General features: G+C 36.8%; 2 protein-coding genes across 3 annotated transcripts; one reads left to right on the top strand and one right to left on the bottom strand.

The window, feature by feature from the left end:
- The first annotated feature begins 10,191 nt into the window (after positions 1–10,191).
- LOC107806623 (uncharacterized) lies at positions 10,192–21,896 on the top strand. Of its 2 annotated transcripts, none has more exons than XM_016630814.2 (24): positions 10,192–10,471; positions 12,553–12,683; positions 12,791–12,875; positions 13,021–13,074; positions 13,253–13,344; positions 13,429–13,532; positions 14,423–14,495; positions 15,141–15,543; positions 15,923–16,246; positions 16,338–16,532; positions 16,845–16,940; positions 17,026–17,089; positions 17,486–17,604; positions 18,115–18,361; positions 18,475–18,626; positions 18,715–18,836; positions 19,290–19,413; positions 19,506–19,564; positions 19,776–19,869; positions 19,952–20,141; positions 20,482–20,583; positions 20,864–20,982; positions 21,239–21,298; positions 21,510–21,896. In XM_016630814.2, exons 1-24 carry the CDS (start codon positions 10,424–10,426, stop codon positions 21,612–21,614), a joined length of 3,162 nt encoding a protein of 1,053 aa, XP_016486300.1. In that variant the 5' UTR covers positions 10,192–10,423; the 3' UTR covers positions 21,615–21,896. The 2 variants fall into 2 exon arrangements, with proteins under 2 accessions (XP_016486300.1, XP_016486299.1); XM_016630813.2 differs by having other exon boundaries at positions 17,483–17,604.
- Positions 21,897–22,865: 969 nt separating this feature from the next.
- Positions 22,866–24,328, bottom strand: LOC107806624 (HMG1/2-like protein). Its single transcript, XM_016630815.2, has 8 exons — positions 24,202–24,328; positions 24,062–24,107; positions 23,852–23,953; positions 23,711–23,768; positions 23,579–23,623; positions 23,402–23,482; positions 23,217–23,300; positions 22,866–23,118 (listed from the first exon to the last, which is right to left on the bottom strand). Exons 2-8 carry the CDS (start codon positions 24,097–24,099, stop codon positions 23,101–23,103), a joined length of 426 nt encoding a protein of 141 aa, XP_016486301.1. The 5' UTR covers positions 24,100–24,107; positions 24,202–24,328; the 3' UTR covers positions 22,866–23,100.
- Positions 24,329–24,552: the final 224 nt, after the last annotated feature.

The following is a 24,552-nucleotide window of genomic DNA, read 5'->3' as shown; positions in this document are numbered from 1 at the left end:
CCGAACGGCATTATATTGTAACAGTAGGTGCCAAACTTAGTGATAAAGGAAGTTTTTTTTAATCGCCAGGGTCTATCCGGATCTGGTTGTACCCGGAGTAGGCGTCGAGAAAACTGAGTATCTTGTGCCCGGTCATCGCATCGATGTTAGGCAAAGAAAAACAGTCCTTAGAGCCTGCCTTGTTCAAGTCTTTATAATCTACGCATATTCTTAATTTATTTTCCTTTTTAGGCACTACCACTACGTTAGCTAACCAGTCCGGGTATTTAACTTCCCGAATGGAACCTATTTTAAGGAGTTTAGATACCTTGTCTTTGATGAAGGCATGCTTGATTTCGGACTGAGGCATCCTCTTCTATTTAACCGAGTGGAACTTTGGATCCAAACTCAGCTTGTGAGTAGTTATATCCGGCGGGATCCCTGTCATATCAAGATGGGACCAGGAAAAGCAAGATATGTTAATTTTAAGGAAACTGATGAGTTATTTCCTGAACCCGGGGGTCAACCCCATGCCTAGGTATACCTTTCGATCCAGCAGGTGTTCGGTCAATATAACTTACTTCAGTTCTTCGACCGTAGATTTGGTAGCATCGATACCATTAGGAGATATGAACAATCTAGTAACTCCGTAATCATCTTCCTCATCGACTTCTCGTCCCTTCTGTCCGGCAGGGATCGGCATCGGTGATTTTTATTTAACTTCGGCCTTTCTGGTTGACTCTCCACCTTTTACCATCGAGACGGCGGATAACATTTCTTTTGCGGTTGGCTGCTCTCCATACATTGTCTTGATTCATCCCCGTGTAGGGAACTTTAATACCTGGTGCAAGGTCGAAGGTATTGCCCTCATGTTGTGAACCCATGGTCTTTCGAATAGAGCATTATATCTTATATCCCCTTCGATCACATAGAATTTTGTTTCCTGAGTGGTTCCAGTGGTGTTCACCAGTAGGGTTATCTTCCCTTTAGTAGTTTCACATGCCATGTTAAATCCGTTCAGCACCCGAACTACTGGCACTATCTGGTTTTTTAGAACTAACAGCTCCACGACCCTCAATTTGATGATGTTGGTCGAGTTACCTGGATCAATCAACACATGCTTAACTCAAAATTTATTTATAAGTACAGATATTACCAGTGCATCATTGTGCAATTGTATAATGCCTTCGGCGTCCTCTTTATTGAACAAAATAGTTCCTTTTGGGATATAGTCTCGGGTTTGTTTTTCCCTTGTGATGGACACCTTAGTGCGCTTTACACTCGTCCCTGGGGGACATCGGCTCTATCAACGATCATGTTGATAACATGCTGAGATTCCTCTTGTTCGATCTATTTGTTGGAGTCCTTGTTCCTTAAGTGATTTTTGGCTCGATCACTCAAAAATTCACTGAGATACCCGTTATTGAATAACCGGGCTACTTCTTCTCTTAACTATCGGCAGTCCTCGGTTCTATGGACATGAGTGCCATGATACTTACACATTAAGTTAGGGTCTCTCTGGGTAGGGTCGGACTGCAAAGGCCGAGGCCACTTAGTATTCTTGATACGCCCGATGGTAGACATGATGCTGGCAGTATCGACATTGAAGTTATATTCCGGTAACTTTGGTGCCTCCCTAGCCCCGAGTGGCCTGTTGAAACCGTTTTTGCCCATGAGTCCCCAGCTACTATGGCCTCGATCGTTCCTCTTTTTGTTTCTCGCAAGATTATGCCCAGATCCGTTACTCCTTCGATCTCCGCTATACAGTTGATACCGGTATCTGTTCGATGTAGTTCATGATCGACGACTCTCTTAGATTTGTCATCAGATCTGATGGGATAAACAGACCCGGAGGGAGCCCCGAGCAGATCGTCCTCGACTCTGATTTTTTACTAGTACCAGTTATGAACGTCGGCCCAAGTTACTGTCGGGTACTCTATCAAATTCTATTTTAATTGTTGTGAAGCTAAGGAGCTTTGGGGGTTGAGTCCTTGAGTGAATGCCTGAACGGCCCAATCATCCGCAACCGGAGGCAGATCCATCTGTTCCATTTGAAACCTCGATGCGAACTCCCTGAGCATTTTGTTATCTCTTTGTTTTACCTTGAAAAGGTTGGATTTTCTGGTTTCGACATGCGCTTTCACAAAGGCATCTGCAAGCATAGCAAACGAATCAATTAAATTTGGGGTAAGTTGTGGTACCATATCATTGCTCCCTTTGACACGGTTTCTCCAAACTTTTTTAACAAAACCAACTCGATCTCGTCATCTTCCAAGCCGTTTCCCTTAATGGCACATGTGTAGGAGGTTATGTGCTCATTTGGATCCGTGGTCCCATTATGCTTCAAAATATCGGGCATACGGAACTTCTTCGGGATTGGCTTCGATGTCGCGCTCGAAGGAAAAGGGTTTTGGACAAAGTTTTTGGAATCCCAACCCATCAATATCGGGGGAACTCTTGGTATTTGATCAACTCTGGAATTATAAGTCTCCATTTTTTTGTCGTTAGCCTCAATTTTCTTCTTCCCCGATTCCACCCGCTTTATCAGTTCCTCAACCATTTTTATTATCTAGGGGTTGATCCCGTACTCAGCTTCACCCGGCCTTTCTATGACTTGCTCATTTCTTCGGGTGTTCTCCTGGGATGGTTCGGGCTCAACTCTATTGGGGGCATGGATTTGGCCTGTATTTGTGATATTGTCGCTTGTTGGGCCTGTAACATTTCAAAGATCACCTATAAATTGATCTCGTCGCCTTCACCTTCAGCTGTACCTCGAGTTGTTGGCTGGGCTCCTCCGCGAATGCTATTCTCAGGGTCGTTCGGTAGGTTGGTGTCGATGGCTGCATGTGAGTTAGCATTGATTGGGTTTGCAATTGGGACTCCATTGAGATCAGCAAACGGCACCTCGTTTCTAGGTACTATATTGTTGTTTTCGCCATGATGGCCAGATTCAACATTAATGTTCAAGTGAGCAGACTGAGAGTATTCTTAGGTAGATCTGAAATTAAAATCTCAAAGAGAAAGCATAAAATACAGTGTGTTATGGAAATTTGTATCAAACTACCACTATTATTCTTAGCCCCACGGTGGGTGCCAAACTGTTTACCCTTAAAAATGGATAACAATTGAATCTATATGCAGTGTTATGGATATGCGGATAAATTAAATATAGGTAATTTATGAAATTATATAAGCAAATAAAAGATAGAATAAACATCCAAAACAATAGTGACATTGAGTCCGGACTCGGTTAAAAGCTTAACAAGTAGCCTGTCTTCGGTTCGGAGCCAACATTTATGAAGAACTTGTGAGCAAAAGGAAGAACTTTGAATAACTTTTAGAAACAGAGAAAACAGATGTATATTGCTTTGGTATGCCTGTTACAGAGAGTCCACTGAATAATAAACCTCCCCTTTATATAGTAGGGGAATTTTACCCTAAGTACAATTCTAAGAAAGGTAAAGATATTCCTTTTCGCTAATCATTGATCTGCTACCGATATGGGTCGAGATTCACGTCGTGCTATCCGATAGGGCACAGATATCATGGCCTTCTATTAATCGTGTGCGAACATTTGGCAATGCTTTCCGAGATCTCGGAGCTCGAACCGGGTCCAGGGGGAGGGCATGGTCCTGATGGCTCTAAGGGTAGGGTTTTGTTCGAGCCTTGATACGGGAGGCTCCCAGCTTCGATTTTGATTCCTTGTAGTTACGTACTTGCTTTGTTTGCCCCACCGGAAAATCGTCGGGATGCTCATTAACCCCGATTTTACCCATAAAGAAATTCAAGAATGTTTTCGATGTAAACTCCCCGATATCTTCTTGTTACAATATTTCTTGTGTGTAATACACATCTATATCAAAAATATATATTTTATCGACTATTATTTTTAAGAGTGATTAACAATATATATCTTGTTATAAAATAAAGACTTTCAAGTAAAGAAACCGAAGACAAGTAGAGAGAGAGAGAGAGAGATTTATTATTCAACTTCAAATTCATGTACATAATGAACTGAAATCTCCTTTATTTATAGAAGAAAGAAAGTTGTTGTGTAAGCTGCTACTGCAAGATGCTGTGTAAGCTTCTTGTAAGTTGCTTGTAAGCTGCTACTGTACCAGATATTGATAATCTTCTGTCGGGGGTAATATTTATCCATAATGGAGTACCGAAATGATAAGCTTCTTCAGGAATCTTATTTCTAATAGAGTACTAAATAGATAATCATATTTACGGCGGAGTCCCATATGGATAAGCTTCTTCAGGAAGCTTATTTATAATGGATTACTAAATGAACATCCATAATATAATATATTCAAGTTAACTAGTTAAGTTAAATAGAAGTAAATATATAATATATTTATAACACTCCCTCTTGGATATTCATTAAAAGATAATGTGCCTCATTAAAACCTTACTAGGAAAAACCCCGTGGGAAAAAATCCTAGTGAAGGAAAAAGAGTACACATATTTAGTAATACGCATTGCTAGGTGCCTCATTAAAAACCTTATAAGGAAAACCCCGTGGGAAAAAACCTTAGTAAGGTAAAAAGAGCGCATCGCGTATTTTATTCCTCTGATGAAAACCTTGTTTCAAATATTTGAGTTTCCGCATTCCAATCCTGTATATCATCTTCTCAAAAGGTTGAGTTTGTAGAGAATATTATCCACCACTATTTCAGATCGATTTAAATTAATCTCATCAAACTAAGAAGCTGCTACAAGTCATTTCATTGAGTTCCTTGCAACTTGCCTGTATCAACTGCTTGTAGAAAACTTCAATAGAGTACTAAATGGATAATCTTCTTCAGGAAGATTATCTACAACGGAGTAATAAATGGACATCCACAATAATATTTTCATTACACTCCCTCTTGGATGTTCATTATTATGTGCCTCATTAAAACCTTACTAGGAAAAACTCTGTGGGAAAAAATCCTAGTCAAGGAAAAAGAGTACACTAATAATATACATTCCAAGCTACCTCATTAAAAACCTTACCAGGAAAAACCCAGTGGGAAAAAACCCGAGCAAGGGAAAAAGAGTATAGTGCAGAGACTTGGGTATATCTGGACCAAGGAGTTCATCATTCTCTTCTGGAGGTAAGAACGGATCCTTAATCCGTGTAGGAGAGGAACTATATCTTGCTAGTAAATTAACAGAAAATGATATGTCAGGCCTTGTAGCATTAGCAAGATACATTAGTGCACCAATTGCACTGAGATAGAGTACTTTGGGATCAAGGAGTTCCTCATTCTTTTTTGAAGGTCGGAACAAATTCTTATCTACTTCAAGTGATCGAACAACCATTGGTGTACTCAATGGGTGCGCTTTGTCCATGTAAAAGCATTTTAAGACCCTTGATATATAGGCAGATTGATGGATAAAGATCACGTCTGCTAAATGTTCAATTTGTAGACTAAGACAAAGTTTTGTCTTTCCAAGATCTTTCATCTCAAATTCTTTCTTAAGATATTCAATTGCCTTTTGGAGCTCTTCTAGAGTTCCAACAAGATTTATGTCATCAACATAAACAGCAAGTATAACAAATTCTGAAGCTATTTTTTTTATAAAAATACATGGACAAATAACATTATTTATGTAGCCCTCTTTCAACAAATATTCACTGAGGCGATTATACCACATGCGCCCAGATTGCTTTAAACCGTACAAAGATCTTTGTAATCTGATTGACTACATTTCCTGAGACTTTGAATATGCGTCAGGCATTTTAAATCATTCAGGGATCTTTATAGAGATTTGATAATGAGTCATATAGGTTATGACTCGCATTTAAATGGCATGACATCTTCAGGTGTCTGGACTACTGGCCCGATCCTCACAATATTTCACAGTATTTTACACTATATTGTATCAAATATATCGTCGACGATTATTTTGTATCGGTTCGCAAGCGACATAACTTGTTGAGATCTCATCACTTTCTTTATTTTCAGGTACCTGAACTTCTTCTAGAGTTTCATGAAATGTTATGTCGTGGGCTCTTCTAGAGCTCATTTCCTCCTCATTATGATCATTTTGATCATTATCTCCTTATCATTTTTCATGGATTGTTACCTTTGGAACCGATTGGTCTACCACACTTCATGCGTACAGTAAACTCTATCCTTCAGGGACTTTAAATTTTAATAGGAGCATTTGTAGCTAAAATATGATATTTAATTTTGGATCAGCAAATGCTTCTGGCATTTTACTTGAATTATCTTCTAAGTGGGGATCATATTAATGATAATTCGATTCATATAGCATATTTTCAGTTGTTTATTCCATCCCCCAAATGTTAGAAAAACTAACATATATCCCCAATCTTCTTTGGGAAACATATCTTTGTGCATTGTGGTAGAGAAATTAATCATATACCACACATCAAAAGATAGTAAAAATATTTGCTTTCTGATCGTAAACCAATTGTGAGGGGAGTACTTATCATATATTGTTGGTCTGATTCATACAAGTGCTGCTATATGCAATTTAGAAAATCTTAGACTAACACATGAAGCTTTATTCTCATAAGCAATGGTTTAGCCATTAATAGGAGGTATTCAATGCTAAACCAGCTTGGATATAAACCAGCATTATCAAGATGAACTGTCTTGATTTCATAATCTGAAAGTTTTGCTCTTAGTTGAGAAAAGCAATTTCAAATGCCAAACTACAGGTTGACAATGAACACACATGTAACCATCTTATATATGCATCTATAAGTGATTCACATGATAGGTGAATGGGCCCATATTTCACCTTTTATATATTCCAAAATTTAGAGGTTTTAGTCCCAACTTTAGCTGGTATAATAAATTTATTACGAGAACAGGCAACACAGGAGAATTCTTGAAGAATCTTCTAGTTCTTCAGTATATGCTTATCTGAATTCTCAAATAGCTTATTTAAAAATAGCAAATGAAAACTTGAAGTTTATCATGACATGCGCTATCTCTTAGTAAACTTCTGGTTTACTATGACACAAACTTTTGCATTAATAAACTTCTGGTTTACCGTGACTATTTTTGTATAAGTAAATTTCTCATTTCCTATAGCTGCTTTTGCATTAGTAAGCTTCTGGTTTACTATGATACATGATGTAGTACAAATTGAAGAATAAGGTGAGTAACTTCTCACATACATATTTACCCCCATGATTGTGGAAACATGAAGATTTTCAATCTTTCAATCATTTGTAGTCTCAGTATGATTGTCATTTGTATTAGTAAACTTCAAGTTTACTACAACATGTGTTTTGACCATAATCATATAATATGAATGACATATTTATATATAATCTCTTCAAGAACCTTCATTCATTATCCACAATCTAATATTTATCGGACACTACTGGTGTCATATGTCTTCTAGACAAATAGATAGCTCTTCGGGAGCTTTTGATAAATTTTGTACTACCAAATATTGCTCGAACACTTCTGGTGTCATGAGAGAAAATCATAATCAAATAGACAATACAAAGCCAATTCTAAATTTATAAATGACGAAAATCAAGAATTTTAATATTCTACTACTAACTTCTTGACAAATATCTCCTTCAGGGAGAAATACCATTAACATCTGAATATTTTGTATCAATGCAGCAACCACATAGTCAATGCGTCCTTTAAGAAAAGATACACGAGTTGTTATTTCCTTCGGGGAACTCAATAACTAACCATAATGCACTGATGTGGTTGTAGTAGAAAGCATTCTACAAGAATACTTTTGCCTTGAAATGATATTTAATAAAATTTTCCAAGATATTTTACGTACAACGGGTACGTGCGACAATGATTTTTATGCCACAAAAACAAGATTTATATCCTTTATTATTCTACTTCTTCAGGAGGTGAGTTGTGGTATTTCTTCATTCACTCCATGGAATGAAAATGTGCTTCAAAAATAACTTTGAATAGCTTATTATTTTATTTAAGCACAAAAATACACACTTTCATAATATTTTCCTGCTTCATGAGAAAAATTCAATTGTTTTACTACTTAAGGAGCAGATTTAAAATACGAAATATTGAGTATATATTCTCTCAATTATATTACCTCTTCTGGAGATGAATCGTAATATATTTACATTAATAGCGCGCTCATATTTACGAGCTTTATTAATATTGTCACATTCACTTCAGGAAATTGATTAATATTTATCAAAAGTTCTCATCCTTCAGGGAACGGAACATAATTATCTGAACGCGCATTAATCACACAAAGTGTGTGATGTCTTAGAAGCTCTTTTACGATAATGCTACTTCAAGAGCAAATCGAGGCATGCATGTACTATAGAGAATATTTCTCTAGCTTATCTTCAATTGTAACCAACGAAAGCCTAAATTATTACTTCTGGTGATCATAGGCATATACCACTTCTGGTGGTTAACAAAATTTAGTTACAATGAGACGTACGAAACATAATCACTTCTGGTGGTTGTATATTTCTTGCAAACTCTGCTGGAGTATAAGTGGATCTAATAATGTCATCCACTTTATAGTTTCCTATGCAATATTGCTCTTCTGGAGTAAAATTAAAATCTTAATTCGAAAACGAGTAAGTGAAAAACGGAACATAAAGATATACAAATTATAGTATTTTAAAATTCATAAAATGCTCGAGAATCTTGTCCAATGATTATGGCTCACTTACTAGGTTCCTAAGTACCTTTTTTATTTTATTTTAATGGCAGTAGCATACATAGCAAGTAAAACGCATAACTTATCTTTGATGTTGTCTGCTAGGCACATGATATCAAGATGAATTTCAGCATCAAGCACTCAAGACACGTAGCTTTTGCCCGATATATCCAATACTACAAATTCACGTTTAGAAAGATTTGGCATTATTTACAAAAAGAAAGTTCGTACCTTTGATACTTTCAAAGTATTTGCTCGAGATGGCAGAGTCTCGTGCTGATAACGTGTTATAAAATAAAGACTTTAAAGTAAAGAAACCGAAGACAAGTAGAGAGAGAGAGAGAGAGAGAGAGAGAGAGATTTATTATTCAACTTCAAATTCATGTATATAATGAGCTGAAATCTCCTCTATTTATAGAAGAAAGAAAGTTGTTGTGTAAGCTGCTTGTAAGTTGCATGTAAGCTGTTACTGCAAGCTGTTGTGTAAGCTGCTACTGCAAGCTGCTGTAAACTTCTTGTAGTTGCTTGTAAGTTGTTACTGCAAGCTGTTGTGCAAGCTTCTTATAAGTTGCTTGTAAGCTGCTACTGTACCAGATATAGATAATCTTCTACCGGGGATAATATTTATCCATAACGGAGTACCGAAATGATAAGTTTCTTCAGAAAGCTTATTTCCAATAGAGTACTAAATAGATAACCATATTTACGGCGGAGTCCCATATGGATAAGCTTCTTGAGAAAGCTTATTTACAATGGAGTACTAAATGAATATCCATAATATAATATATATATATAAGGGCCTTACGTCGGTTACGTGGCCTTCTCATTTAGCCGCATTTGATTTTTCTAAACACTCAATTTCCATATCGAAGAGGTTGATTTTTATCTGTCAAAGAGAAAGCAAGAAAAAGAGAGACGCACAAAATTGGGGATCCACGTGTTGTTATCCAACTTGTTTGAAGTCAAAACCAAAAGTGTAACACGTGTTAAGTTAAGTGGTCAAAAACCTCTAGTACATTCTTACATCCATGACCAAATATCACAAATTTCCATTTTCTCAAAACCATCTGATCATCTTTACCACCAAAAGGAAAGAAAAAAGAAATACTCTTATGATCTTTCTTTAATGTAAATATCTTAATCACACTACAAGAATAATAACACATCTAGTGTGATAGATGGAGTCTGAGAAAGGTATGGTATACGTAGACTTTAATCTTACTTTGCATAAGGTAGAAAAATTGTTTATTATAAATTTTAAGCTCAAGAAAAGAATTTTTTTTATCAAAAAAAATAAAAATACAAGAGCAAAAAAATTATGATAAAAATTGTCGAGAAAAGGAAAAAAGCATCTTAATCACACAAATAAAATAAATCTGATTATTTGAAAATTGGATGTACATATTGAAATGGATATTGTTTTGTCGTATTTCAGACAGTTGATACCCGATGGCACCGTCCAACCCGTTTCTCTCTCGCAATCTTCGGAAACCTCATCAGCCTCCACGTGTCCCTAATTGAATAGGAAAGATACAAAAATTACAAATAAAACACCGGGCTATCCTTGTCCAATCACAAAAACGAAACGGTAAAAATCAACTGCCGTCTCCCCTTTGCTCTTCTCTCTCTCTCTCTCTTGTTTTTGGCATTTCTTTTCCTCAGTCTTAACTAAACACTCACCAAATACTCCCCCATTTTTCTTCCTTTCTCCATTTTTGTTCTTCGATTAATTCAAAAAACTTCGATCTTTACATTCACTGTGTTTTCCGAGCAGCACAAGTGTGTGAGTATATATATATTTATGAGTATGTTAAAAAAGCTTGTCGAGAAGGCTTCTTTTGTTAAGAAGGTGAGTGATCTCTGTTATTACCTCTTTAACTTCACTTCTGGATCTTCTTTTTCTATTTCGATTCTGTTTTTTGAAATCGAATTTGAAGAGTCTCAGAGAAAATCCATGGATATTGTCACTGTCGATCATTGCTGAGATTTTACATTTCCAAATTGTTTTATTATAGTGCTAATTTCTTCTCGTTTTCTGTTTCTTCACTAATTTCAATACTCAGTTGATTTTATTATTAGTGTGTTAAAGTAAGAGAAGGATGATTTTTGAATTTCAAACTGTTATTGAGAAGCTCTTGAAGTTGGACTTGATTGATCTCGAAAGTTGTGAAGCATGACAATAATGCTAGGCTTTACTTTTGGTCTTTACTGTTAAGATAAGAATATCATCTTTTTGCACCACTCTTAATTGTAGTCTTCATTTAGCAAAAGTATAGGAACTTCTGGAGAGATACTGTAACACTGCTAGTTTAGGAACTTTTGGATTTAATATTAGTGTCTCTAAATAACAATATCCATTCTCTCTGTGACTTCTATAAAAGTTGAGGAAAGAATCTTTTACTTCAAAATTTTTAGGAATCTGATTAAATAGGTGAATAAAGACTGTTTTTGTAATGATGGGACCGCATTTATGTTCCGTTGCTTTAGTAGTATGGGATCTCTATGTTGTTTTTGGAATCAGTAGTTTCTATTTGGGTCTCAAAATATGGTTAAATACAAGGTTTCTAGAAGTTGCAAGCTTTTAATTTGGGTACTATTTTTGTTACAAAAATTACTACTAGTTGATTTCAAGATTTTTTTTTCTTTATCTGTAGGATTAATTTTTTTCTTTTAACAGAAGAAGCTGAATTAAGTGGTCTTTGTGGTTTAGGTAGGAGAGTGGAGTGAGCAAAACAATAATAACGGAAAAAGAAGCACGTAATCTTTTGTAAGTATGAACTAGTCAACTGCTGGTCGTTGAATAAGGCGAAGAGTGACGCTATTCTGCTTCTTTGTGGCCCATGAAATAGACTTGTTGGAGTGTTAGACTTACCAACCTCTCCTATTTTCACATTTTACAAAAACCTATGAATTTAGGACACATGTCGGGGACATAATATCTGTCGGAGAAAAAGATTATAAAAGAAAAAGGAAAAAGGAAATTAATTCCTTGTTTAGATCAGATATTTTTGCCACATGCACTCTTTAGCACGCAAAGGCACAAGAGTGAAGAATGGGGGATGTTGATGTAGCGCCAGAGTCCACACGCATCGGCAAATATGGACCTCCATAGATGAATGTGTTTAAGAGAAGTGGGCCGTGGGCCCTCGGCCCATGATTCCGTTACGAGGTCCATGAACCTAAGAAACCTAAACATCTGGCAACACTTCTTCTAGGGGTGCTATTCCCTTCTTTATATTACTGTAGCTCTAATTTCGTGTGATGATTTAGACGTTTTATTTTAAGTAAAAAACAATTCGGATAAAATAAGAGGCGTTGTTGTCTCGTCCACGTGGATCAACGTGCAAATTAATAGATGTGCATTTTGTTTCCGATTTTAAATCTAGGGGCTAATATCCGGCTAACGCCATGTCATTGAGCAAACTTTTGCGTTTCTTGTACGGAAAAGGGAAAAAAGTTAGAACAATGATAAGGAACCGAACTGTTACAGTTGACGAGATTATTTCTTATTACACGGTTCTGGTTCCATAGATATAAAAATCCTAAAAAACAAAAAAGTTTGCTGCATTAACAGATACACTAAAAAGAAAATGTCATGATTGGTGGCAATGACTTTTGCAGGGAGCACACTGAGATTTTCTTCACTGTGTAATAAGCAGCGACGTTGTTCGTTTTTTAGGTGTTTTTTTTGGTCTGTTTGATTAAGGGAAAAAAGAATCTGAAGATCTTCTACTTGCTGATTAAGGTTCTTATGAACTACTACCATAAAAATGAAATGAATCAAATGAAGATCTTTTACTTTACTAATGAGTTATAATAAACAGATGATCATGTGAAATCTCGAGTTAAAGTTAGGAACTTGGAACACGTTAACAGAAACATAGTTGCATTGCATTGTAGTTTTACATATTGTTACATCTTGTGTTGCAGCCTGGGGGAGATTCAGATGGTCTGAAACCCGAACACGTAAATCCCCGCTGTGTTTATCATTATGGAATCCCATCAGGATCTGTGCTATCAGCTTATGACTCCATTCAAAAAATTGTTGCTCTTGCTACCGAGTAAGTGTTGGGAAAATCATACATATTTCAGTGACACTAGAAAAACCAATCCCTTTAGGCCCATGACTCAAGGTGTTGAAAATTTCAATTTTGCGTTTAATATGTAGAGATGGACGGATCAAATTATTTGGGAAAGATAGCACACAAGCTCTGTTGGTATCATCAGATACAGTTTCGAGCAAATTTTTGCAGGTATGTATATTCTGAAACCTGCAAAGAAATTTCTTCATTGACATGGAAATACGTGTAATACCATGAGCATGCATCTTGTTAAATTGAGCTCTAATGAAAATGCTTTTTTGCAAGTTTATGATAATTCATTATTTTGGTCTTGCAGTTTATGGAGAACCAAGGCCTCCTCGTTAACATAAACTCCAATAACCGAATAGAGGCAAGTTAGCATACTCGATAATCAGTACCAAAGTCTTTTCTCACTTTATTTTTCTAAGCAGGAGTTTTCTTTCTACTGTTGCTTTAAAAGGTTAACTTTCTCAGCTATACATCCTTGTTTGAGCGTGGCAATAACTGTGTCGTGATACTAATAATTTTGATTACTTGGTCATCATTAGGTCTGGGATGTAGAGCAGAGTTATTTGTGTAATGTTCATGACTTCGACCGGGAAATCACCTCTTTTACAATCATACAGCAGACTTCCTACCTGTAAGTGCTTTGACGGTACATCTATGATACTCTGATTTGTATGCCAAGAATATGTGAGCCTGAGATTCGTTGTGCTGTCCACAGGTACCTTGGAGATTCATCAGGACATGTTTCAATTATGAAGGTTGTTAAAGCATCCTGTAATATAGAGAAAATGGAATATTGCATTCCTTTTTCAGCGTCCCATGGTAAGACCAATTCTCTTTTTTATACATGTTCCTTATTCTTTGTTTCATGGCGCTACTTCAGCTTACCGAGTACATAACCCTCGATAGGAGGGCGTGGAGGTCGAGGATTAGGGTTGTGGATTGACAGGCAGTCTAGAGTTTCGTCTAGGCATCCCAGTAGTATTAGTAATAGTCTTGTATTTTGCTATGCCTAACCCCTTGCTATTTCATATTGTGTCATTATTTTCAGCAAGACTGAATCTATTTTTATAGTGTCGTATTCTTAGATATTTGTTGTTGCACGTATCTCCATTTGTGCCTATGTCTAATTTCCTGGTTGTCGCTATTGTCTGTTTATTGCTTCATTTTCAATTCTTTTGAGCCGAGGGTCTTTCGGAAACAGCCTCTCTACCTTCATTAGATAGGGGTAAGGTCTGCGTACACTTTACCCTCCTCAGACCCAACTTGTGGGATTTCACTGGGCTTGTTGTTGTTGTTGCTTATTCGTTGTTTCTATTTTGTTGATGTTAAAATTCAACTGCAGTTTACTCATGAGGTAAAGTTGCTTGAGAGATTCTCAAATTTGTGATCACTAATGCTCGGAACTTGGTTCAGGGTTTCGTGGATGAAAGTATGCATATAAATTTAGATCTTTTTGTTTCAAATGTTAGCGACTTCTAGTGTACCGAAGTATTTGTAGTCAGAAACATTTACTGTGATTAAATTTGACATTAAGGAACAATGGAAATACATTTTATAGATGGTTTGAAAGTTGTTCCTCCCCCTCCCCCACCCCCAAAAAAAAAAGAATAATAAGAGAATTGTTAAACAGATGGTTCAGTCACTATTCCATTCATAGGTCCTCAATCACATACCACCCCATGTTGGCCTGACAAATGATCCTCATTCAGGCCTATCAAATGAAGTAGCAGGGGACAACGCTGTAGCCCATATACTGCCTCAACCTGCTGCAGAAAGTAAGAGGTAACTTTTATGCTATATTTCTCAGTTTGATAAACACCAGATCAAGGGACTCTATCCTTTATGTTTTCTGGCAAAAGCTTAGTGCTGCTTTTGATTCAATAAAATTCATACTTATCAATCTTTCAATCAATTTCACCTCAAAAAATATATAAGATGTAAAGCTTCCTATTAATAGTTACATCTCTTCTTTGCTGGAGACTTTGGTTTCATAACTCTTACTGTATCAGAAATACTGCTGATGGGAAGAAAGTTAGCATTACCCAAAATCTTATTATCATTGTTAGAAACACTACATTCTAGAAGTTACCATGCATATATCAATGTTCACAAAGTGGGTTCAGTAACTTTATCTGAAGTTCATTTTGTGAAACATAGGGGTTTCTGAGCTTATTCAAGTTGTACTTACCATATATGAGATGAGGCACTACTGATAACTTTGTCTGTTGAATTGTCCTCATACTGTATCACGTTGAACTGAATGTGCTTTTACAGACCAAGGTTTATTATGGTTTTGATGATTATATGGCGAATACTATGTTACTACACAACAATGACAACTACCCCTACTACGCCTCAGTCTCAAACGAGTTGGGGACTATGTTACTATACCTTTATGAAAAATCATTGTTTATGATTTTAACGCAGGGTGGCTATTGTTTACAAAGATGGTGTTATAATACTATGGGCAATTCGAGAGAGCAAAGCAATCTTTATGACTGGAGGGAGTCCTTTGCAATCTATGGGTAACGAAACAAAAAAAGCAACCGCAGCATGTTGGTGCTGCCCTTATGGAAGTAAACTAGTTGTTGGATACAGCAACGGGGAGATATTCATCTGGAGTATTCCAGCCACTTCAAATTCAAGCACAGATCAAGAACTTGAGGAAGTGCCTAGTGGAACTCAAAGTGCCCCTATTTGTAAACTGAATCTTGGATATAAATTAGACAAAATCCCTATAGCAAAATTAATATGGGCCTATGCAGAAGGAAAAGCAAGTCGATTATATGTTATGGGCTCCCCAGATTGTCAAGCAGCAAACTTGCTACAGGTTACTTTCTTTTATGTAGTATGTGTTTATGTTATTCTGTCACTCTCGCTTTCCTCGATGAATTCGGAGTTCGGACTCCAATCCTCGTGTATAGCTGCCACTTCATTTTAGGTTAATTTGTTGTTGCAAATTGGTCACCGCGTTTTCTTTCTCCAATCTGTTGCCATCTAATTATGCATTAGTCTAGGTTTCTCTCACTTCATTTGCAAGAATAGTCACTAAATAAGGCTAATTCGATGGTGATGGTTGCACACTCATCTCATCTTTTATTAGAACAGCATTAAGTAGTTTTTTTTTTGTTTTGGATTACTCTCCTATGTTCATCCAATAGGCCTGCATTCACTCAAAGTCATATGATTTGTCATTTGGCACTTGGCAGGTAGTTCTACTAAATGAGCACACTGAATCTCGCACAATTAAGTTGGGACTTCACCCTCCCGAGTCTTGTCTGGACATGGAGATTATATCAAGCTTCCCTGCATCGAAAAAGAACATCAACAGTTCGTTACTTTTGGTATCAAAGTCTGGCCAAATTTACACATATGATGATTCTTTGATTGAAAGGTACCTATTACAGTATCAGTCTAGGTCACCACCATCACTTCCAAGGGAAGTGAAGGTGAAGCTCCCACTTGTTGATTCAAGCATCACCATTGCAAAATTTGTAGTAAACAATCCCTACATGTTGTTTTCCATGGATCAGGTGAGCGTACTTATTCTTCATCTGATACATTTTACTAAAACAATTGTTTTTTCAATGCTATTAATATTGACACCCTTTTCTGGTTTTGCAGGACTATAGTAGCCTGATAAAAGATAGTATGCCTCTTTTTCCATTTGAGAGGGCACAAAAAGATGGAACTGGTCCAAATTCAACTCAATTTTCCAAGGCCAAAAATGTATTCATAAGTGGACACAGTAATGGAGCCATAAACTTTTGGGATGTCTCATGCCCAAATCCACTTCCTATTGTTTCACTAACTCAGCAGGTAATATAGCAAGAAATTTCTATTTTGGAATTTCCAAAGGCATTTTCTCTTTCTTGTTAGTCAACCACAACTTGTCAAAAGACCATGTCGCAACAGAACCATTACTTATATTTGATTGTTCACAAAAGTGTCTTTTTCGGGGATAGTAACATGTATCCCTCAGTTGTCTCAGCAGCCTTACTTTTTTCAGTTGTATATGCAAACAGTTAGTAGGAGGACTATCAATCCAATAATGTGAGCCTGTCAATCATGTCAACATTTAGCTTCTTCTGTTTATTGCCATTCGAATTTACTGTAACTTTAACTCTGCAGAGTGAGGACAACCTATCCTTAAGCGGTGTACCATTAACAGCGTTGTGTCTTACCTCTGACTTACATATCCTCATCTCTGGTGATCAAAGCGGAACTGTAAGCCTACCTTTTATGGATATACCAAAATCTAAGGTATTTTCTGCATTTTGAGGGTCTTATTTAGCTGTATACTTGTGTGCAGGTACGTATCTATAAGTTCAAAACTGAGTTTTTTGCCCCAGACACCAGTTTTCTGTCTTTTCAAGGTATGAAGCATGAATATCAGCAAAAATGTGAGAATGTTACCATACATTGTTGATTATTTGAGGTGTATACTTTATTTTGTAACTCTCAAAATTACAGTGAACGTTTCTGTAAATTTTCATTTTATTGGGTCATAACTGCATTACAACATCACCAACAACTACACCTCAATCTCAAACAAGTTGATTCGGCTATATGAATCCTCGCTTCTCCATTTAAGCCCATCCCATATCATCATATTACCAGATAAATTAAAAGTGAATTAATATAAAAGTGAGCATAACTGCATTGATCTCCTAAATGTAAACATACCCTTTTTTCTTTATTTTATGTGAGCAAAAGAATCCAGAATCAGCAGAAAGAATGAACTGTTGACTTATTCATGCTATTCACAGTAGGTTCAAAGAAAGGAAGCAACCCAATCCAGAGTGTCAAGCTTGTTAAGGTTAATGGAGCTGTACTTTCTATAAGCAGCCAGGATTCTAAGTATTTTGCTGTTGGCTCTGACCAAGGATATGTAAGCTTCTGCTTCCATTTTTCTTCCAGCTATACAATAGGTTTTCTAGCAATTTATCCTGCACCTCTCTCCTTCCAACATAAATGTTGGTCCCAATCATTTGGGAATGATTCCACTCTAGATAAGTTTGTAAGATTATGTGCAGAATGTGTTGTATATCTCAGAATTTTAGGTTGACTATTATTGTTAATTCGGTGTGATATGGAGTTTCTCTTGTATGGATAAGCATTGAAGCTTTTAATTGAAAGCAGCTTGTGTGAATATGTGTGTGTGTTTAGATACTACATTTTTCAGTTTGATTTGAACTTTCATTTTGAAGGCTCTAGTCATTCTGAGGTTCTGACAAGTACCCTAATTAAATATGTTTGGCGCCTTCAATACAAAGCTCCCAGTTACCTGTTTTCCTGTCGTTGTAGAAAGGGAGTGTGCGACATACTGTAGATGCTTTCCAAGTCTACCATTCAGATTAAAAGATTGAGTGTTTAAAGTCCCACAATTTGTGGTATGCAGGTAGTATTAATTGATTCCGACAGCAAAACCATACTGTATCAAACACATATTGCCAGTGAAATCTGCGCTGGTGTCATCTCTATGCAGTTCAACACGTGCAGCTTGCATGGATTCGACAAGAATATCTTAGTGGTAGCGACAAAAGATTCATCAGTGTTGGCCCTTGAGACAGAAACAGGAAACATACTAAGCCCTTCCATGGTCCATCCAAAGAAACCCTCCAGAGCTTTATTTATGCAGATTTTGGGTACTTAACCATAATTTATAGAATCTGTTGTTCCTATTCTTGGCAAAGCTTGCTCATGAACGTTTAAAATTAGCAAATATTCATGTATTTCCTATTCTCTAACTTTTCTGCAGATGGACAAGAACTGTCGGGTCGAGGATTAAGCATTTCAGATGGTATAGACATGATTAAGGGGAATTCGGATAATAGTGCATCAAAGCAACCAGTAGTATTGCTCTGTTCTGAAAAAGCTGTGTACGTCTATTCCTTATTGCATATTGTTCAGGTGAGTGTCAATTTGTCTTGTGGGCATATATAAAACGAGCATGCAATCCATCTCAGCGTGTATTCTCTTTGGGTGCAATTATATTCAGGGTATTAAGAAAGTATACTACAAAAAGAAGTTTCATTCCTCTGTGTGTTGCTGGGCATCAACATTTGACACGCCTGAGGCTGGCCTTATGCTTCTCTTCTCCAACGGAAAAATTGAGATAAGGTGACGTCTCTTCTACTGATGTGACCAGATAAATGAGAATTGTTGTGCTCCATAGTATTATCATGAACTGCTCCTTTATCGTTGAATTCTATCATGGGATCATACAAGGTTTTTACTGGCTTAGAAATGTTTACTTTCGGTTCTAGTTCAAGATCATACAATGGCATACTAAATCTCTAAACCATCAGATCCATCTTGGGGTAAAGAATATAATGCTTTTAAAATGTAGATTTGCCTCTTAAAGGAGAGCTTATCAGTTTGCATTGTTATTATCCTTTTCTGAAGTCATGTAGGGTAAGCTACAAGGTGCACTTAAATAAACTGATGAGTGCCTGCTAGAAGCTTGTGGCATCTAAATTGTTGCTCTCCCTCAGTTCCTTAGTTTTATGTTTTCACTGAAACAAGGGGGAAATTATGTATATCCTGCTGAGTTTTTTGTCTGTACAACTTCAGATCTCTTCCAGAGTTGTCCCTTTTGAAGGAAACTTCAGTTAGAGGCCTCATACTTTCACCTCCAAAGGCAAACTCCATTGCTGACCATTCAATATGCGCTTCAAAAAATGGTGAACTCATAGTGGTAAAGCACTGATACTTTAGACCTTTTCCACTTCTAATTAGTTTATATACCTTTAATTCTGACTTGACCTCCAAATTTTTCGATATGACTAGGTTGATAGGGATCAAGAAATGTTCTTCGTCTCGGTTTCCTTGCAAAATGATACCTTCAGGTGATAATAAATTCCTTCTTTTTATTTGACAGCCCTGCTTTCTTCTTGCTTATTATTCCATATATGAGTACTCCTAAGCATAAATAGCCGAACATAATTGCGCCCCCCACCTCTTTCGCTTCCCACTCCCCGGTGGGAATTCAATTATTTCTAAGAAATATAGAATTTCCTGCAATTCATAGTATTGCTGCATGATATTCCTCCATGGCAGGTTCCTGAACTTTGCTTCCCAAGTTTACGATAGAAATCTAGTGGTTGAACCAGGGCAGATTTCTGCACCCGTCATGCACAAAGAAAAGAAAAAGGTAGGGGTTCTCCAAACTCTGAAATTTTAGCTAAACCTTTTAGTTCATTATTGAATAATTTCCTTTACTTTCACGACTATAGGGAATTTTTGGATCTGTCTTCAAAGATGCTAAGGGAAATAAGGCGAACAATGTGCCTGACACCGGAGTTGAAAATGCAAGAATAATCATTGAAGAGATGTCTGTGATATTTTCAGTTCCCAACTTTCCATCACACACACAGAGTGAAGAGAAGTTAAGCAGGAATGAAAAGGCAGCTGACTTGGATATAGGTACTTTTTGTCTCTTACAACGGTTGTCAGTTTTTTGTCATTCACTTCTTCCATTGAACTGAAGTACCTTGCGACGACATGATAAGGGCAAGAGCCTGCATGGTGCTCTTCTCAGAGTGCACTGAAAATCAGACGCAGAAGAAAGTGGAAGTGGGAGCAGTAAACAAACAATTTAACTTGCTGAACTTTATATCTTCATGAAAACCTGAAAGTTCTAGTTGATGAAAGTCTGGAAAGCATTACTTTAAAGAGTTGCTCATTGTTTTCCCTTTGAGAAGATCTTAAGTGCTTTTCAAAAATATACAACAACCTGCTGCTAACTTTATATTTTATTTTAAAGATGACATTGAAATTGAAGATCCAGGAGAGAAACAGAAGGGAAATCCAATGGTAGCAGCACTAAACAAGCAGAACATTACAAATACATTTCAGGCTCTGAAAGGTAAGTTAGATTGGAAAAAATGATAGTTATTAACATGTTGCCATAGCCTGCACACAACGTATTTTTGTCTATACGTAAATAATATAGAAGTGTCATTAACACTTTCAACTTTGGACTGAGTAATGTTAATGCTGTCTCACAAGTCTCCATTCATTAGTTATTAGGTTTTCCATGAGTCTTTTAGCTAGCTCTTTTTACTTAGCTAATAATGGTGCTGAATGACCAGTAGTTCTATACCATTTTAAAAAAATTCTTCTCAAAATGATTGTTCTTTTCTCAGGGAAATTTATGCACATGAAGGTCAAAAGTGATAAGCCCCCGACAAATGATGCACCACAAGATGACAAGGCAGATAGTGTTGATCAAATTAAGAGAAGATATGGATACACTTCTTCTGGTGTAAGTATCCTTTCCTGCATTCAGCCTATTTCGCTCAAGGGACAGGGAAGGGACTAGGGAGGGCATTAAAACTGTTTTGTCTAATTTTGAGAAGTCGAAAAGATATACTTGTTGGAAGTGAATGGATTTTTTCACTTGGCGTCCTCTTTTACTTCCTAACTGTGGGGGATTAATCTTTACCCTCCATTTTCTATATCATCTTTTTGTTATTTGACTGAGATGTCAATATGCAAAAAAAATCCTATTATGATTGCAGGAACCCAGTGCTGCAGAGGCAGCAAAGTCAAAGCTCAGCGAAAATCTGAAGAAGTTGCAGGTACTATATGGTGGCTCTCATAGTGGACATTTTTTCAAAACTATATTTACCCTGGATGATTCTGCCCAGCGGAGAAAGGATACTTTACTTATAAATTAAAAAGACTGATATGTCTGATTACTTAGGCTTATCTACTTATTGATAGTACCTCCATCCAAAGACAGAAAAGCAAAACAAAAAGGCACTGAAATTTTGTAAATCGTATGGGCAGGGCATCAACATAAGAAGTGCTGAGATGCAGGACACAGCTAAATCCTTTTCTTCCATGGCTAAAGAGGTGTTGCGATATGCTGGAAATGACAAAGCAAATTCATGATTGGTTCGCTCAACACCTAAAAATGTGTTGCTGGAACTGTATATTAGATTACAATTTTGAGTATTTTGCCAGATATTATCTATTTTCCTTTTATTAGATTGGAAGTTTGAGATTTTCTTGTTTTCTTACTTCTACTTAATATGTAAATAGTTATCACAAACCCTGGGTTTGTTCATGCGTATACACAATGTTTGATATGATTCTTTAAAGACAATGGTGTAGGAGGGTGAACAGTGTTTCCTTGTTTGAAGTTATATAGATGCCTCAGTAGAAAGTTCATTTGATGTGAACTTAAAAATTATTGTTGTATTCAGATTTGCAGCTCAATACAATCTGATATTCATATTACCGAAGATCTATGCATTTGTACAAAATTGTATCCTAGTTTCATGTTAAATTGTCATTTGTTTGGTCCCTGACGACGTTTTAAATCATTATCTACTCCATGACTGCTTTGAAAATAGCAGTAAGTCCCGGGGGCTTCTAGTTATTTATTTTTCCAAGTTTATACATGAAAAGAGATAATTATAATGTTAAAAACAAAAGATATAAGTCAAATTAGCTAGCATCTTAAACATGTTACACACTGCCATATTGGACAAAAGACAAATATGAGTAATTGGTTGACTCAAGAAGAAACTACCGAAATCGTCCAAAGCGACTATACAAGCAATAATAGACCCTTGAACCACTCCTCAAGAAATGGAATATCTCAAGTGATAAACCAGTTATGCTGGTTACCAGTGGGGTGGCTATAATGACAACTCATACTAAATAATATCTGATCCACGTTAGCTCATTATCTGTTAACTTCACCCCATAAAGATCATGACTAGAGTACAAAATAATACTCTACAACCTATTAGTCCGAAGCAATTAGTCATTTACCCATTTTACAAAAATATGGACAGCACGGGAGACTCTAGAAAAAAAAATAAACAAACTAAAATTGTACTATTATCAAATTTCAGACAAGTAGACAATAGTAGTCACACTTCACCAAAAAGGCTAGACAAAATTGAACACCACAGAGCCTAAACCAACAAAGAGAACCAGAAGGATAAAACACTTTTTTCTAAAGACCAAATGTAAGAGATATTTTGGCACACTTGTTATATCATGAAGAATGAGATCGGGCCCCAACACCATAAAGAAATACAATAACAAACGCAAACAACAAAAGATATTTGGTAACAAACCATTGCAATATCACGAAACGGATTAGATGAAATGTGTAAAATACTACCAACAAAGGGAAATCCGTAGCTGAATTTTTCATTAAACACCACCAAAATAAAATACATAAGCCATTCGAGCTATCAAGTCAGCTCATCTAAATTTCCCTTATCCCGTCCCAACTAAACCCCCAAAAACAAAAAGAAAGGAAACATTAAAAAGAGGGCATCTATTTATCAAGGAAAGGGCTGAAAGGGATTCCTACATCAACTTTGCCATAATTTTCTGCAATTCAAAAGCTATTCACTTTTTAATCATCATCCTCCTCCTATAAAACAAATATGAACAGAAGCCATCAATAACTCTTACACAATTCACGAAAATCATTTAATTAAAGTAAATTAGATTATAAATGCAAATTCAAACCTCTTCGCTTCCATCATCGTCCTCGTCGTCGTCATGAACCTCAGACTTGGACTTGTCTGATTCCTCATCCTCAGCCTCACCAGCCTGTGGCAAGAAATATAGATGGAACTTTTAGAACCAAAAGGCACAGCTTAAACACACACACACATACAAATTAGTTACGTCAGTAAGCATAAAATCAATACCTGTTTTCTGTTATAGGCATCCATGTTCTTTTGGTATTCAGCCTTTCTTTTATCAGCCTTTGCCTGGTAAGGTGCCTTCTCCTAAATCACATTAACAAGCACAGCCACAGTTCAGTACACAACTCAGTTACTGAAATACATGAAATCATAACCAACTTGAACAGAAATTTTACTCACAGCATCTGACAATTTTTTCCACGCGTCTCCTCCAGCTTTACCAACCTATAATGATAGCGAGTGAAACATTAATTAAGAAAAACCGATGGCTACTGCGTAAAATAAGGATTTGTTTAATGGAAAATTACTCACAGCGGCAACAGATTTGTTGTTTGGGTGCTTTTCCTTGTACGTCTTCCTGAACTCCTCCCTTTATTCATCAAAAAACAGAAGGAACACAATTAAATACAGCTGTTTTAAACAGACAAAAAAAAACAGCGATTAGAAGCGTACATGAAAACGAAGAAGGCACTTGGAGGCCTCTTAGGCTTGTTTGGATCCTTCGCGGCTTTCTTCGCTTTCTTCGTCTCCGTAGCCTTCTTCCTTACTCCAAGCCTGTAACAGTTCATCCAAAAAAACAAATTATAATCAAAATTAATCAAACATAGAAGCACCTAGAGACCTAGATCTGAAACAATAATACGAAAAGAGAAGAAAACTCACTTGGAATCAGCTCCAGCCTTAGATTTACCTCCTTTCATGACGAAACCTGCAACGAAATAGCAAAAACCGATCAGAATCGGTACTGAACCGGTGAAAAAGGTGAAAACTCGGCCGAGTCAGCGGCGTTAGGGCTACGTTACCTCTAGAGAGAGAAAAACAAAGAGATGTATATTCCTTTGGTGCGTTGCGAGTGAATTGGCTGAGCGAAGGGGCGAGAGATAAGAAGGTTCCAAGTGAGGGACTGCAAAAGAATTTTGCACAGTGTCAAAATCGAATCATAGAATGAATTTGAAGTCCGGGGGCTGGTTTGGGCGGGATTTCGAAAAATCTTTTGCCACGTCATCGATCCGCGCGCTTCTGTTTATTGGATGTGGCGCTGTTCGCTGCTTCTCTTTCGTGTTGTTTTGGCTTCGCTTGGCTTTGTGTTTGTTGTGAGGGATGATCGTGGCCCTTGGATGGCCTGATAGAGGAAACGTCAGGACACGTGGCAT

Source organism: Nicotiana tabacum, chromosome 3 (genome assembly GCF_000715075.1).
Source record: "Nicotiana tabacum cultivar K326 chromosome 3, ASM71507v2, whole genome shotgun sequence".
NCBI classification, from domain to species: Eukaryota; Viridiplantae; Streptophyta; class Magnoliopsida; order Solanales; family Solanaceae; genus Nicotiana; species Nicotiana tabacum.
This window is presented reverse-complemented; position numbering and strand designations above follow the sequence as displayed.